At 45.3% G+C, this 17,012-nt stretch overlaps 1 protein-coding gene across 1 annotated transcript; it reads right to left on the bottom strand.

Annotated features, from left to right (window-relative positions):
• Positions 1-11,697: 11,697 nt before the first annotated feature.
• LOC146045046 (uncharacterized) lies at positions 11,698-15,846 on the bottom strand. Its single transcript, XM_083163740.1, has 5 exons — positions 15,801-15,846; positions 15,395-15,493; positions 13,832-13,894; positions 13,255-13,317; positions 11,698-11,978 (listed from the first exon to the last, which is right to left on the bottom strand). Exons 1-5 carry the CDS (start codon positions 15,844-15,846, stop codon positions 11,698-11,700), a joined length of 552 nt encoding a protein of 183 aa, XP_083019866.1.
• Between the last annotated feature and the right edge of the window lie 1,166 nt (positions 15,847-17,012).

Below are 17,012 nucleotides of genomic sequence, written 5' to 3'. Positions count from 1 at the left end.
ATCTTTTCCTCCACCCCTTTCCACCCCCCCCTCCTTCCCACTGCCCTTCACTTCACAATGTGTGCTGAGTGCAGTTAAATAATTTGCCTCATCTTGCGCAGTCACGCTGCGCTTGCCACACTTCTGCAAAACATGTTTAGTGTGTGGGCTAAAGGGGGGGTTGAATATGGTGTTGGATTGTGGATGGGGGGTTTTGGTTGTGGTTGGGGGGAGCAGTGTAGGCTGGGGTATGGGGTGTGCTGGGGTATAGAGCACATTACAAAAGCAGTGTAATATTAAATTGAGTGTGGTCGTATCTTATGCCAAAATCTTATGGCTTAAGATGCGATGACACACGATTTCATATCGTTTCCCATAGGTTTCATATGTTAAGTCAGTCGTCTCAGTCAATACATATAACTATGAAATCGCGTCGCGTCGCGTCGCGTCGCATCGTCTGTATAGAGGCGACGCGATTTCACGCCCTCTTGTCAATCACATTGTACAGGCGCCAAAACGTACATGAAACCAGGAAATCACACAACACACTGGCCGACAGAATCGCTGGCTGGCTCCCTGGCTGACTGACAATAAAGTAAGTACTTGAAAGTGTAATCCAGCACATAGCTGCACGTTTTGGGAGATATGGGGGTGGGGGGATGGGGGTGGGGGAGGCATGCACAGGGTGGGGGGCATGTTTATGTGGCTGTGGGGAGAGGGGGTTGTGTTTGTTGGGGGCTGAGGTGCATGACTTAAGGCCAACATAGGCCAAAGTCTACATGGGTTTAGGTCAACAGGCATTCGGTTCCCAAGAGGGTTGCACTGTATATTGAGCCGACATGTGCCAACAGGCAATATTTCATGCCCTACCATGCACTAGGACGTTATTGTAAAAGAAAATAGTGTGTGCAGTTCAACTTCAACTGTCGCCATGTTGACTGTGTCAACTTTTTCACAAAAACACAGTGGAAAACTCCTGTTGACCTAATGCCTGTTGACGTAAACCCATGTCAACATTGGCCTATGTTGGCCTTAAGTCATGTCAATATTCAACCCTGTCGACCTTATGGTGTCGACTTAATAAATGTAGATCTAAGTCTGGTATAAGGACCACAAAAGTTGATGGCAATTTTTATTGGACTGATAATGTTAATTTCCCACCCCATTACCATCGACACCCCCACTATCCACGCGTACCCGAAGCGTGGCGAGCGCAGCGAGCCCCGCGAGGGGCGGCGGTACGCGTCCTCCGACCTTTTCATGCCCTACTATCCACGTCGGCGTGGAGTTGAGAATATAATAGTGTGGCGAGCGCAGCGAGCCACCGAGCCTGAAGCGTGGCGAGCGCAGCGAGCCCCGCGAGGGGACGCGGATACCTTCACAGGTAAACGCGTCCCTTCGCGGCCTTCACAGGTGTCCGGGTCGCCACGGACACCTGTGAAGCCCGCGAAGGGACGCGTTTACCTGTGAAGGTATCCGCGTCCCCTCGCGGGGCTCGCTGCGCTCGCCACGCTTCGGGCTCGGTGGCTCGCTGCGCTCGCCACACTATTATATTCTCAACTCCACGCCGACGTGGATAGTAGGGCATGAAAAGGTCGGAGGACGCGTACCGCCGCCCCTCGCGGGGCTCGCTGCGCTCGCCACGCTTCGGGTATGCGTGGATAGTGGGGGTGAATTTCTATCTCATTGAATTATGATTAATGATGTGTTTTTTATTTTTTGGGGGAATTGAAGTTGCTGTTATCGGAGATTTTCGACGATATTACACTGAAAATCTACATTTCGTGTTTGACCCCTAATAAGGTAAGTCTTCCTTAAATTGTGCTTCTAATAAATTTGTAAATGTAACCCAAATGCATTTTTTTCACAGTGTACCACCCCCACTATCCACGTGAACCCGAAGCGTGGCGAGCGCAGCGAGCCCCGCGAGGGGCGGCGGTACGTGTCCTCCGACCTTTTCATGCCCTACTATCCACGTCGGCGTGGAGTTGAGAATATAATAGTGTGGCGAGCGCAGCGAGCCACCGAGCCCGAAGCGCGGCGAGCGCAGCGAGCCCCGCGAGGGGACGCGGATACCTTCACAGGTAAACGCGTCCCTTCGCGGCCTTCACAGGTGTCCGGGTCGCCACGGACACCTGTGAAGGCCGCGAAGGGACGCGTTTACCTGTGAAGGTATCCGCGTCCCCTCGCGGGGCTCGCTGCGCTCGCCACGCTTCGGGCTCGGTGGCTCGCTGCGCTCGCCACACTATTATATTCTCAACTCCACGCCGACGTGGATAGTAGGGCATGAAAAGGTCGGAGGACGCGTACCGCCGCCCCTCGCGGGGCTCGCTGCGCTCGCCACGCTTCGGGTACGCGTGGATAGTGGGGTGGCGTTAACAATTGTGGGGGCCATTTCTGAGTTCACAGTGACTATTTAACAGTGCATTCCATGATTACATAAAGCAATGTTTTTGTTTTCTTTGCATTTTTTTAGACATGCCACGCACATACAGCAACAAATTCTGGTCTGGATTCCTTGCAATCTTCAAGGAGAACAGCTGCCTTTGGAATGTGGAAAATCCTAACTATCGGAACCAGGGAATGCGGAATCGGGCATACAATAAATTAGTGGATTATAGCAAAAGTAAAAACAGTGCTGCAGACTGTAAATGGGTTCGGCGTAAGCTGACAAATATGAGGACTGTGCTAGTGAAGGAGCACAAAAAAGTTTTGGAGTCACAGCGTTCAGAAGACGAGACTGTTCCCCGTTACAAGCCAACATTGTGGTATTACGAGGAAATGAAGTTTGTCGTGGAACAGACACCAGGGAGAACACCAGAGGAAAGTTGTAATGAGGATGCCTCTCACTGCAGTGATTCTGAGAGTGCAGAATTAGTAAGTGTTTCATATGCCATTTATTGTATGAGACCAACTGTAAATTTGTATTTTTATGTAATTATGTTTTTTTTTTTTTTTTTTTCACTAGCAATTTTCCCCTGAGCCACAGGAAGAAGCTGGTGAATTAGCAGAAGCAGCGCCTCCTCCTCCGCGTGAGGCTTCTAGAAGAACTGCTGCTTCTTCAAGGAGGCGAAGGAGTAGAGAAAGCTCCCAGCCGACCAGCTCTCTTTCTAGTGGGCAACAGTGTGGCTGTATATATGCGGAGGAAGCACGGAAAAATCCTCCAGATTCTTTCCAACGTTTTGGAAATTACGTCATCGATGAGATGCGGAATATGGATCCACACCAGTTCCGCATTTTCAAGCGTCTACTGCATGTTGGTCTGATCCGCGCATCAGACAAGACTTTGGTTGATGCGTGTGATATCATTCCACATGCTAGTACCCCAAGTCAATTGCCCCCACCACCCCAATACCCACATCCACATCCTATGTACTATGCGCCGGTTAATCCTCCGCCTCCCCCTTCTTTTTATGCGGCGGGACCCCATATCCCATCTACCTCTGCCACTGACTCCTCGACATTATCTGGGGTTGTGTATACATCTTTGGTGAGTACACAATCACCTTCCTCAGATGATGCGCGTTTCTCTTAAATTCTCCCCAATTTGGCATTTTAATATTTTTCCTAAATTATTATACAGCAATGCTGTTGTTGTTCTCCCTGTGTTTGTTCCATGGACATTCTTTATTTCCTCTGTTGTACCACAATTTTGGCTTATTCGGGACTCAGTCCCAAACTTCTGAACGTTGTGAATCCCTACTTTTTGTGCTCCTTCACGAAGCACTGTTCCTCATATTTGTTGATTACGCTGAACCCATGTGCAGTTTGCGGCACTGTTTGTATGTTTGTATGCCCGATTCCAAGTTCTCTGGTTCCGGCTGTCTCTTCCCAAAAGGCAGCTGTTCTCTTGTTATTTTGCAAGGAATCCAGGCCAGGGCTGGATGGTTCATTAAAAAAAAAAAATAATATTCAAATAAAATCATTTGAATGAAATTAATGTGTCGTCTCATTATTTTATTATAATTGTATTGTAAAACCATTAATAAAATTGTTAATTTTATTAATGGGTACCAAAGTGTCTTCCCTACAAAATGTAGTCGGATCGTATCGGATCGGACGGCATCGTACAGCATTGTGTACCGCATGCGATGCGATCCGATTTAAAATGAAATCGGATTGGATCGGATCGTATCGTATGCAATCGTGCATCATCGTAGACCGAATCCGATGCGATGCGATCCGATTTCATTACGGTGCCGTACGTAGAAAAGCTGGGCGCCCAGATAGGAAACAAGTACCAAATTCGCTAACCTTTGCTAACCAGTCACTTTTCACTACGGATCTTGTCCTTAGTTTACGGACAGTTTGTCCAGTATTTATTCGCAGAAGCAGCTACGTACGGTCATTTATGTAATTGGTACAGAAGCCATGCTAACCTTTGCTATTGCTGGATGACTACTTAAAACATTATTTGAGGACCTACAGTATCATACTTTACACTACGGATTTTGTCCTTACTTTACGGACAGAGTTATTTTCTTTTATTCGCAGCCGCAGTGATGTACTGGATGGTCATGAACTGTATGTGATTGGTGCAGAAGCCATGCTAACCATCTGCCAGCAGTAAAATCACAGGCAATAGTGGCCTAGCTGGTAGAGGCACGGCTTCACTATCTCAGTATCAGTAGTTCGATCCTCAGTTGGTTACATTATATTTTTATTTTTGAAACGTTCTTTTTTTTTTTTTAAACTAATACAGGTACTGTAGTTACAGTAGTTGGTGCTTATCAAATTCTTTCGGACTTTTCCACAAACAAAAATTCACAATGGCAGGCATCCATGTACACGATAGTTAATACCCATACTGTACTGCGCTACAGAGAACGTTTTTTTTCCGCAACAATAGATTTCTCCAAACTCAGACACAGACCGACACCTCAGACAATAAGATGTTGATTGCAGTCATATGTTAATTGAAGTCTGCCTTTTTGTTTGTACATAATTCAAATGCACCTATCAGCTTCATGAAGGATTTCCTTTGTCTCTGCCAGCATAAATTCAGCTACAGATATTAAAATTGTCAAACAATCCAGTTTGTTTTTCTGCATCTAAACCGTGTAGAATTGCTACGGATCGTCTCTTCATCTCTTGCCTGTATACAAGCACGAGATTGTACCTGTACACCTGGACTATTCATTCTGCTGAATCCAAAGTCAAGTTGTTGCTGCGTTCCTGTTCTACCAAGCGTTACCATCATACTGCCTTCCTTCCGCAAGAAGAGTACTGTACAGTATCATCTCGCTGGAGCAGTAAGTACACTATACAGTAGTACAGTCATTTGTACATTTCACTGATTGCTGCATTACAGTATACAGTAAGCAGCACTACAAAACGGTCCCTGCGCGGAAGCGCTCGTTTCCCACCCTTCCCTGAATGAAGATGTTTCCCTTTTTTCCCTACTGTTCAAATGCACCCGGTGCAGAATACTGTATACAATCGCCTGCTGTGTATACTGTATTCAGATACTGCAGGCTGCCGCTATGGGTATTGTCCGTAAATACTAGAGTCTGTTTCGCAGACTAACTGTATACAGTAGCGAGTAGTGATATCGTGATTTTTGATGTTCAGTGCAGTGCAGTAGAGATAGCGCCATTGAGAATATTGTACAATGTGTTAAAATTGCCTGGTGTGTATGGGCCGCAAATCCCCAACTAGCGATGACAGTACTCTATTAGGGTGGGCTACTGTAGGCTGCTAAATACTAGTTCTCTCCATAATACCATTGGTGTAATACCGTAAAACACGTATTTTTTCCTCAAACGAGGGGACCGGTGTTTTTCTCATGTTTACAGACTGTTTCGCAGGCTTAGTCAGTAGTAGGAGCACATGTGATACAGTATCATGATTTTTTCATCTGAAAATTGCCTGGTGTGTATGGTCCAGAGTTCCCCGACTAGTGATGAGAATACTTTATTAGGCTACTGCAGGCTGCCGCTATGGGTATTGTCCGTATAATGTGTAATAAATCCTGGATTGGGGTATTGTCAGTAATATTGTTGTAATACCGTAAATAACGGATCATTTTGCATTTTTTCCCGCATACTGTACTTGTAATTGAAGAAGTCACAGCAATAGGATCACGTGGTATCGTGATTTTCCGCCATTTTAGGGATCAACATGGATGCCACATACAGTACAGTGCAGTGCAGTAGAGATAGCGCCATTTAGAATATTGTACGTGTTAAAATTGCCTGGTGTGTATAGGCCGCAGATCCCCGACTAGCGATGACAATACTCTATTAGGGTGGGCTACTACTGGCAGGCTGCTACTATGGGTATTCTCGTATAATCTGTGCAACTGTAAATACTGTTGGTGTAATACTGTAAATACTGTACAGTAACGTATTTTTTCGCAGGTGGGGGGATTTTTGCGCATATTAATAGACTATTTCGCAGACTCAGTCATACTGTATTTGTGTAAAAAAAATCCCCTAGCTGTGTACAAAATCCCCTAGCTGTGGGTGTATTGTAAGTACTGTACAGTCATTACATTAAAAGTAATGCCATGACCACAGGCTGCTCCCCCTGTATAATAATTTGTGTCATGGCATTACTATTATTAATAGTAATGCCATGACACAAATTATTATACAGGGGGAGCAGCCTGTGGTGTCATTGCATTATTATTATTATACAGAGGGAGCAGCCTGTGGTGTCATGGCATTACTTTACAGTATATTATACAGGGGTAGCAGCCTGTGGTGTCATGGCATTATTATTATGCAGAGGGAGCAGCCTGTGGTGTCATGGCATAATGCCATGACACCACAGGCTGCTCCCCCTGTACAATAATAATGACACCACAGGGTGCTCCACCTGTATAATATAAAAGTAATGCCATGACCACAGGCTGCTCCCCCTGTATAATAATTTGTGTCATGGCATTACTATTATTAATAGTAATGCCATGACACAAATTATTATACAGGGGGAGCAGCCTGTGGTGTCATTGCATTATTATTATACAGAGGGAGCAGCCTGTGGTGTCATGGCATTACTTTTACAGTATATTATACAGGGGTAGCAGCCTGTGGTGTCATGGCATTATTATTATGCAGAGGGAGCAGCCTGTGGTGTCATGGCATAATGCCATGACACCACAGGCTGCTCCCCCTGTACAATAATAATGACACCACAGGGTGCTCCACCTGTATAATATAAAAGTAATGCCATGACCACAGGCTGCTCCCCCTGTATAATAATTTGTGTCATGGCATTACTATTATTAATAGTAATGCCATGACACAAATTATTATACAGGGGGAGCAGCCTGTGGTGTCATTGCATTATTATTATTATACAGAGGGAGCAGCCTGTGGTGTCATGGCATTACTTTTACAGTATATTATACAGGGGTAGCAGCCTGTGGTGTCATGGCATTATTATTATGCAGAGGGAGCAGCCTGTGGTGTCATGGCATAATGCCATGACACCACAGGCTGCTCCCCCTGTACAATAATAATGACACCACAGGGTGCTCCACCTGTATAATATAAAAGTAATGCCATGACCCCAGGCTGCTCCCCCTGTATAATAATTTGTGTCATGGCATTACTATTATTAATAGTAATGCCATGACACAAATTATTATACAGGTGGAGCAGCCTGTGGTGTCATTGCATTATTATTATACAGAGGGAGCAGCCTGTGGTGTCATGGCATTACTTTTACAGTATATTATACAGGGGTAGCAGCCTGTGGTGTCATGGCATTATTATTATGCAGAGGGAGCAGCCTGTGGTGTCATGGCATAATGCCATGACACCACAGGCTGCTCCCCCTGTACAATAATAATGACACCACAGGGTGCTCCACCTGTATAATATAAAAGTAATGCCATGACCACAGGCTGCTCCCCCTGTATAATAATTTGTGTCATGGCATTACTATTATTAATAGTAATGCCATGACACAAATTATTATACAGGGGGAGCAGCCTGTGGTGTCATTGCATTATTATTAATATACATGAAACAGCACAGCAGATACTGTATGTCGTTTTAGATCATGTTAACTTACTACTGTCCTGTGTTTTATCCTCGACCAGGCTCCTCCTGTCCTGCTGCGGCTCCACAAATTTCTGTTCCCCTCTCTGCAGCCTCCTGAAGCGTCCCCCACGAGTTGCTCTGCGGGCGGCCCCAGCCTTCCTCCAGTCTCTGAGTGCAGACGCGTGGGTGGGAGGCGTCAACGTCATGACGTCCACACCGCACCCAGCGTCTGCCGACTGCCACTGGGGATAAAAGGGAACAGGCTGCCGGCCGGAGCCCTCCTCCTTGTAGCCGTGGAGGCTGGCGGCCATGTTGCTGTGGCCTCAGACATCATTTAAAAAACCACAGGAACATGGCCGCCGGCAGTGAAAAAAAAAACAAACGGCAATGCGGCCTCAGAAACGGGCGCGGCGGCGCGGCCCGCAGCACACCTGCCAGAGAGGCCTGGGGGGCAGATGGCACCCTGCCCCCCGGCCCAGCCCGCCCCTGCCTCCACCCCTCCTAGTCTGTCTGTCTAAGCCCCATCTGTTAACGTACTGTACTTTTGTTTATCGCTTCATCCCTTTTATTGAAAAAAAAAGCTCATGTCTATGCAGTACGGTCACATAATTTTCGGTACTTGTGACTTACAGTATCTGGGCAGCCAATGTTGAAATTGTATGCCAGTACCCTAAGCATGCGATTTGATGCGATTTCCCTTGAAATTCCTTTGAAGAGAAAATTGCTGTTGCATTGTACAGTATGCTATTGTATTGCATGCGATGCGATTTGATGCGATTTTAATACTGTACAGTATGTACAGATGTACCCAGATGCCTGTTTCATATGTGAAATGGCCCCCCAGACCCCATTTTTAATTGTATTCCCACCCTGATGGCTAAATGCCCCCATTGTTAACGCCACCCCACTATCAACGCCAACCCGAAGCGTGGCGAGCGGCGGCGTTACGCGTCCTCCGACCTTTTCATACCCCCACAATCCACGTCGGCGTGGAGTTGATTTTATATAGTGTGGCGAGCGCAAGTGGGGTGGCGTTAACAATGGGGGCATTTAGCCATCAGGGTGGGAATACAATAAAAAATGGGGTCAATTGTATGATTGTATGCGATGCAATTTGACGCGATTTTTAGGTGCGATGAAGAAAATCGGGCGCCCAAATAAGTCACAAGTACCTAATTTTCACTACTGTAATACCATAATACAATACTGTATGCTACTGTATTGTACTGTAACTAATGTACTGTACTGTATGTACTGTATTAACTTGAATCTTATTGTTGTGTATTGTAGAGTGCACTGCCTACTGAAGATGGTGAAAACAAAAAAATTCTATTCTGGAGAACCTACACTTGCATGTCCCAAGAGAATGGCTGCATTAGTGCCAAACATTAAAAATAATATCGTTAAGAAGAAAGCAGGAAAAGAAAATATTCCTGTTGTCAAACTACGTAAAAATGCCAAGGCCAAGAACAAGTCTTTGTTTGCGACTACAGGAGAATCTCACGATGACTGTCTGGTGCAAGACATTAACACTGATGCACAGCAAGACATTAACACAGTGACAGATGTGTCAGTTCCCGTAGATAATGACTTGCACCCTTTGGAGCTTCACATTACACCTCTTGAACAAAAATCTCAATCACCGTCCCGTAGGAAACTTAACTTTCTGGATCACAACCCACCACAATGTAGCTGCACAGGGCTGGTGAGAGACATTTTGGGCAAGATGACCCGCCTGGAAACCCAAAACAATGGACTGTCTGTACATGTGGATGAACTGAAAGCGGAAATTAATGTACTGACAGGACAAATTAAAGTGCTGTCAGGAGGTCTGAATGACATGCTTGCTCAAGCCAAACAATGGCAAGCTGCTACAGGGACACCCATTACACCCACAACATCTAATCCAGTACAATCACAATTTGACTGCCCTGATGCATTTGAAACAGAGGATTTTGACTTGGAAATGACCCAACCAACCACATCTTTCCACTTTTCTGATTTGGAGATGACACCAGCTTCATCCAACCGATTGGCCAGCCCTAGCGTGGACACAGAAACTGTTTTACCAAATGAATTGGTGAACATGGACACAACACCAGTGTCATCTCACTGGTTGCCTGCCACACATAATGCTTCAGATACACAACAACGTCAGACCAACTTAACAAGTACCCCACTGACATCTCACTGGTTGGCTGACAGACACAATGCACCATCCCAAGCCTCTAACAACATGGACACTGCAATGGTTGCATCATCCCAATTGTCCCCTGGAAATATGATCGTCGCAACCTTACCTCAACATCAAACAACATCACCTCTACATGAAAGAACACCTAGAAGCATACCCAAAGAATTGTGCGCTGTGGGGATTTCCTTGCCTGACATGCCACTCAAAGTCATCACAGCTGAGGGTGTCAACACTCTCTTTAAAGCAGCGAAGATGGAAATGCACCGTTATGCACAACAGATTTTCCAAGAGCATGTTTCTTTTGACCTGTATAAGAATTGGTGCAATCGGGTCAATTATGATGGGCAACGTAATAAATTTGCAATCCCAGAAAATCTGCGCCTCGATATAGTGACACGGCTCATGGGGAAATTTGAGCTTACAAAAGCTGATTGTACAAAGATAAAGGACACTTTAAATGGATTGCTACGGATGCCCAGAGTTACACGCTGGACGTGCTTACTGTAGCACAGCAACTGGAGACGTCTCTTCAAACTGGCATCTACTGTACTCACAGAACAAAGGACTGGCAATGAAATGGAAAAAAAGTACGTTTATGATCTTACTGTACTGTACTGTATCTCTCTCCCTCTCTCCCATCCCCTTCCCCTGCCAACATACTGTATGTCTCTCTCCCCCCCCCCCCTGACATCCTTGTGACCATTCAGTACTAACGCTATTCTCTTTTCTTCTCTCCCCATGCCACTCTACCATGAGCAAAATCAAGCGTGTTTGGGACAGAGAACAAAGGACTGGCAATGAAATGGAAAAAAAGTACGTTTATGATCTTACTGTACAATACTGTATCTCTCTCCCTCTCTCCCATCCCCTTCCCCTGCCAACATACTGTATGTCTCTCTCCCCCCCCCTGACATCCTTGTGACCATTCAGTACTAACGCTATTCTCTTCTCTTCTCTCCCCATGCCACTCTACCATGAGCAAAATCAAGCGTGTTTGGGACAGAGAACAAAGGACTGGCAATGAAATGGAAAAAAAAGTACGTTTATGATCTTACTGTACATTATCTCTCTCCCATCCCCTTCCCCTGCCAACATGTCTCCCCCCCCCCCCCCCCGAAACCCTTGTGACCATTCAGTACTAATGCTATTCTTTTTTCTTCTCCCCTTATCCACCACATGCCACTCTACAATGAGCAAAATCAAGCGTGTTTTGGATAGAGAACAAAGGACAGCCACTGCCTTGCAAAAAGCTTTGTTGTGACCAACAGTACTTTAAATTATTGTACCTAAAATACTGTATGACTTTGTCCTGTTTAAATTAATGTGCTGTGTTTTTTTTATTTTATTTTTTATTATACTGTACAGTATTTGAAGTCCCCACACATGATTCGAATTGTATGGTACTGTGTAAAGAAGTTTTGGAAAGATGTACTGTACTGACACCTGCCCAGTAGACTGTACTGTAATAATTACAAACTGCAAACCATCTTTAATGAAACGTACTGACAGTAATGATTGTCATAAATTTTTTATTTAAAAAAAAAAAATTATATTAATCGTAATAATAAATTGAAAATATGATTTATTATTCCCTGCAGAATTTGCACCGCTCTTCTTAATTCTTCTGTGAAAATAAACAAACAAACAATGTACAGTTTTAGAACAGAAATACTGTACATGTTGAATACTGTACTTTACAGTACAGTAAGCATTACTATTACTACAGTATACTGTACTGTACTGTACTTTACCTCTATCCATGGGTGGATTTGGATGAGGGGTGGAGGCTGCCTCGTCCTCTTGTACCCTTGGCACTGTGGAAAAATGAGAAAATATGCTTTAAAAATAAAGTTTTTATTACTGTAGTATTATTATTATTACTTGTAATACACTAGTTACTGTATGGTTATTACTGTAAAGTACAGTAAGTGTGCGATATGACGTGCAGCATATGGCAGCAGCTCAAAAGGGAAGGAGGCTGCTGTCAGGGCAATAAGATGTAATCCCTGGCATCGAGCAATAAATCCCTGGCATCAAGCATGTAACATCTAGCAATGAGAATGCACTGTAGGTAAGCCGCAGTTGTGTGGCATAATACTGTACAGTACAGTATGTAATGGGCATTACGGTGTGTGGCATAATGTGTGTCAAATAATGTGTAATGGGCAATACAGTACAGTACAGTATGTGGCCTAATGTGTAATGGCCATTATAGTGTATAGCATTCTGTGTAATGGCCATTACTGTGTGTACCATTATGTGTGATGGGCAGCATGGTGTGTGGCATAATGTGTAATGGGCATCACGGTGTGAGGCTTAATGTTGAATGGGCATCACGGTCTGAGGCATAATGTGTAATGTCTGTGTGACATGTAATAGGCATTACGAAGTGTGAGGTGTACCATGTAATGGGCATCACAGTGAGGGCATCACAGTTTGCAGTGCAATGGGCATTACGGTGTGTGGCATAACGTGTAACGGTGTATTGTTGGCTGATTGTATCCTGTGTCTGTTTTTCTTCCCCTAGCAGAGCTTGATTATTATACTCATTGTTAGACTATTGTATTACTTGTTATACCTGTTATTTCCTATTCCTGTAACCCCCTTTTGTCCATTAGGGACTTCAATACAGTACATCATTTACGGAGTTTCTATCTCCTTACTTCTATACTGTGGTCTCGTCTGTTATTCGCATACTGTATAGCGATAAGGTATATTACGGACACTGTCCTTAAAGGTGTATTCGCAGATTAGAGACAGAGTACTGCGAAGGGATCTATTATTAAGGTATTGGTTCTTTGGTGTATAATACACAATAAAGGTACGCTACGCTGCGCCACGATTTGTTCGCACATACTGTACCTACTGTAGGTATAAAAGGTACGCTGGTTACGGACATAATACGTAACCTAGGCTTTTCACTTACAGTATTGTCCTTTGGTCATAATAAATCAACATTAACAATTGGTGGGGGGGCCTGTAGAATGCCCGCAGGGTACCAGCGTGGGCCAATGGCACGCCAAGAAAAGACACAATTAGGAGAGAAAGAAAAAAAAAACACAAACTCAATAAAGAAATGACAGGACTTACTCTCAGACGGAGCGGCTGAGGCGCTGGGGGCTGTTATGGTGCCCTGGTCTGCAATCGGAGTCACTGTGGGAAAATGTCAAAAATGAGAACAAGTGCTGTTTACTGTTAATAAACTTACCGTACTCTTATTACTGTAAATAGGGCGGGGGTGGCTTTACAAAAAGGCGTGGACTGAATTTTATAAAGTGCTGCGCCCGCCATACTATACTTTAGATGATCCACTCTGCTCCAAAGTGGATAAGACACATACTGTACTGTAATGTACCGCTGCGCATTCCCTGCTTACGGCTGCCCTGGATAGTGGTTGTTTCAAAAGGAGGCATTTGCCAGTGCAGTACCGGATGTACATTAGTACTGCCAGTGGCAATTGCCTCCTTTTGTGCATCAGAGGCATTGGCGCAACGCTCCACCCCCACCCCCCTGACATGGACACAACGCTGACTACGCAGGGCTGCGCTAGGCTGCCATTGGCCCACGCTACCAGCGTGGGCCAATGGCACGCCAACAAGAGACACAATTACAGTAGGAGAGAAAGAAAAAAAAAACACAAACTCAATAAAGAAATGACAGGACTTACTCTCAGATGGAGCGGCTGAGGCGGTGGGGGCTGGAAGGGTGCCCTGGTCTACAATTGGAGTCACTGTGGGAAAATGTCAAAAATGAGAACAAGTGCTGTTTACTGTTAATAAACTTACCGTACTCTTATTACTGTAAATAGGGCGGGGGTGGCTTTACAAAAATGACGTGCAGCATACGCAGCAGCTCAAAAGGGAAGGAGGCTGCTGTGGCTCTGGCATGTGGCAATGCAGTTTAAAAAGGAAGAAGGCTGCGGCTCCGGCAGGTACTGTATCTGATACGAAGAGTGCTTAATGCTTTCCGAAAGTGTGTGCAGTGTGCCCCCAAGCAATGAGCATGAAACTTCCACTGTCAATTAGCATTTAACCACCCCCTTCTCAGGTAGCATGGAACCCCTGGTAAAATGCATGTTACCCCTGGAAATGAGCAGTTCACCCCACCCCCCTGGCAATTAGCATTTCACACCCTCTGGCAACGAGCATGAGACACCTGGAATGGAGCATGTAGACCAGGGCAATAAGATGTAATCCCTGGCATCGAGCAATAAATCCCTGGCATCAAGCATGTAACATCTAGCAATGAGAATGCACTGTAGGTAAGCCGCAGTTGTGTGGCATAATACTGTACAGTACAGTACAGTATGTAATGGGCATTACGGTGTGTGGCATAATGTGTGTCAAATAATGTGTAATGGGCAATACAGTACAGTATGTTGCCTAATGTGTAATGGCCATTATAGTGTATAGCATTCTGTGTAATGGCCATTACTGTGTGTACCATTATGTGTGATGGGCAGCATGGTGTGTGGCATAATGTGTAATGGGCATCACGGTGTGAGGCTTAATGTTGAATGGGCATCACGGTCTGAGGCATAATGTGTAATGTCTGTGTGACATGTAATAGGCATTACGAAGTGTGAGGTGTACCATGTAATGGGCATCACAGTGAGGGCATCACAGTTTGCAGTGCAATGGGCATTACAGTGTGTGGCATAACGTGTAATGGGCATTATGGCATGTGGTATACTACAGTATGTATTGGCTGTGTGACATGTAATCGGCATTACGGTGTAAATTTTTGACGTGCACCATTGGAACGCACATTTTCTATTATCCCTGTTTTACAAACATTGGTCAAGCCCTGGCATAATGTGTAATGGGCAGTATGGTGTGTAGCATTATGTAAAATGGTCATTACTGTGTGTAGCATTACAGTATGAGTGTTGGCCATTATGGTGTGTGGCATTACTGTATGTGTAATTGGCATTACTGTACTGTACAGTATGTTGGGTGGCATTATGTGGAATGGGCATTACTGTGTGTGGCATTACAGTATGTGGAATGGACATTACTGTGCATGGCATTACAATACTGTATGTGGAATTGGCATTACTGTGTGTGTAATTACAGTATCTCTAATGGGCATTAAAGTGTGTGGCATTTTGTGTAATAATAGGCGGTGATGGACATGTCCAGTGATTGACATGCCCCTGGAATGGTGCACCCCCTAATAAAATGGGCTACGCACACCTACTATACTGTACAGTATGCGCAGCAATGCTTACCTTCTTCATGGCGGATGGAAGCACAGGGACTGGTGTATTCAAAGGGGTAACGAGGACGAGGAGGGGTGGTCAGCCACTGATGTCTGTTCTGGACTGGCCCTGTAAAAAATAATAAAACACATTGGCCCCTGTGCAATACAGTATTGTACACGCATGATTACCCATCCACCAGCGCAGGGGATCTGGCGTTTACCTGCACTGTGTGAGAGTTACTCGCTAATTTGCATGACTACGAAGGGCTGCTGCAGGGAAACTACGCTAACTGCGCTGGGGAGGAGGGGGTGTTAAAAAAAAAAGCCGTGGACTGTTTTCAATAAAGTGCTGTGCCCACCACACTTGATAAAATAGACTCCACGTCAACGTGGATACTGGGGGTACTGTATGAACAGGTCAGGAGGACACTTACTGGCTGCCAAAGTTTGAGGTGACCTTCTGGGGCGTACACTTTCCATCCTCCTCTGAAGTCCTGAGTAAAAATAATTACAGTACTGTACATTACAGTATACTGTACTGTAGTGTCCTTTGAAACATTAGTTCACACACACTACTGTGATCACTGAGGTTATGGTAGAGTATACAGTATTGCAGTACTGTATACTGTAGATAAATAATGTCTACAGTAGGTCAAAACGTCGTGCATCAGACGTACTGCACGCCTCCACCCCCACCCCCTTTGTGCACGAGACGCAGAGCTACAGTACCTGACGGGGACATTACGGTAATTGTGCAGGGCTCCCGCGGGGACACTACGCTGACTGTGCTAGGCTGCCGTTGGCCGATGCTGACAGCGTCGCCCAACGGCACGGCAAAAAACTACACAAGTTCAAACACACAAACACAAAACACAATAAAGAAATGACAGGACTTACTGCTTAGCATCGTGGCGATGCTTGAGGGGGGGCCTGTAGCTTGCCCGCAGGGCAGGGTGCCCTGGTCTTGAAGCGGAGGCACTGTGGGAAAATGTAAAAAATGAAAACAAGTGCTGTTTACTGTTAATAAACTTACCGTACTCTTATTACTGTAAATAGGGCGGGGTGGCTTTACAAAAAGGCGTGGACTGAATTTTATAAAGTGCTGCGCCCGCCATACTGTACTTTAGAAAATCCACTCTGCTCCAAAGTTGATAGGACACATACCGCTGCGCATTCCCTGCTTACGGCTGCCCTGGATAGTGGTTGTTTCAAAAGGAGGCATTTGCCAGTGCAGTACCGGATGTACTGTACACTAGTACTGCCAGTGGCAATTGCCTCCTTTTGTGCATCAGAGGCATTGGCGCAACGCTCCACCCCCACCCCCCTGACATGGACACAACGCTGACTACGCAGGGCTGCGCTAGGCTGCCATTGGCCCACGCTACCAGCGTGGGCCAATGGCACGCTAAGAAAAGACACAATTACTGTACAGTAGGAGAGAAAGAAAAAAAAAACACAAACTCAATAAAGAAATGACAGGACTTACTCTCAGACGGAGCGGCTGAGGCGCTGGGGGCTGTAACGGCCCGCAAGGGCAGAGTGTCCTCGTCTTCAAGCGGAGGCACTGTGTGAAGATGAGAAAAATGAGAAAGTGTGCTGTTTAAATAAAGTTACTGTACTCATTACTGGGTTTACAAAAAGGCGTG

The sequence above is a fragment of the Crinia signifera genome, chromosome 11 (assembly GCF_055691185.1).
Source record: "Crinia signifera chromosome 11, ASM5569118v1, whole genome shotgun sequence".
Classification (NCBI taxonomy): Eukaryota; Metazoa; Chordata; class Amphibia; order Anura; family Myobatrachidae; genus Crinia; species Crinia signifera.
This window is presented reverse-complemented; position numbering and strand designations above follow the sequence as displayed.

Bases quoted from the DNA above. Each gene is read 5' to 3' on its own strand.
- LOC146045046 (XM_083163740.1), bottom strand. From the start codon at position 15,846: ATGGAAAGTGTACGCCCCAGAAGGTCACCTCAAACTTTGGCAGCCA. The intron at 13,895-15,394 runs GTAAGCATTGCT...ATTTTCCCACAG, and splicing joins TTCCATCCGCCATGAAGAAG to TGACTCCAATTGTAGACCAG. The intron at 13,318-13,831 runs GTAAGTCCTGTC...ATTTTCCCACAG, and splicing joins CTCAGCCGCTCCATCTGAGA to TGACTCCGATTGCAGACCAG.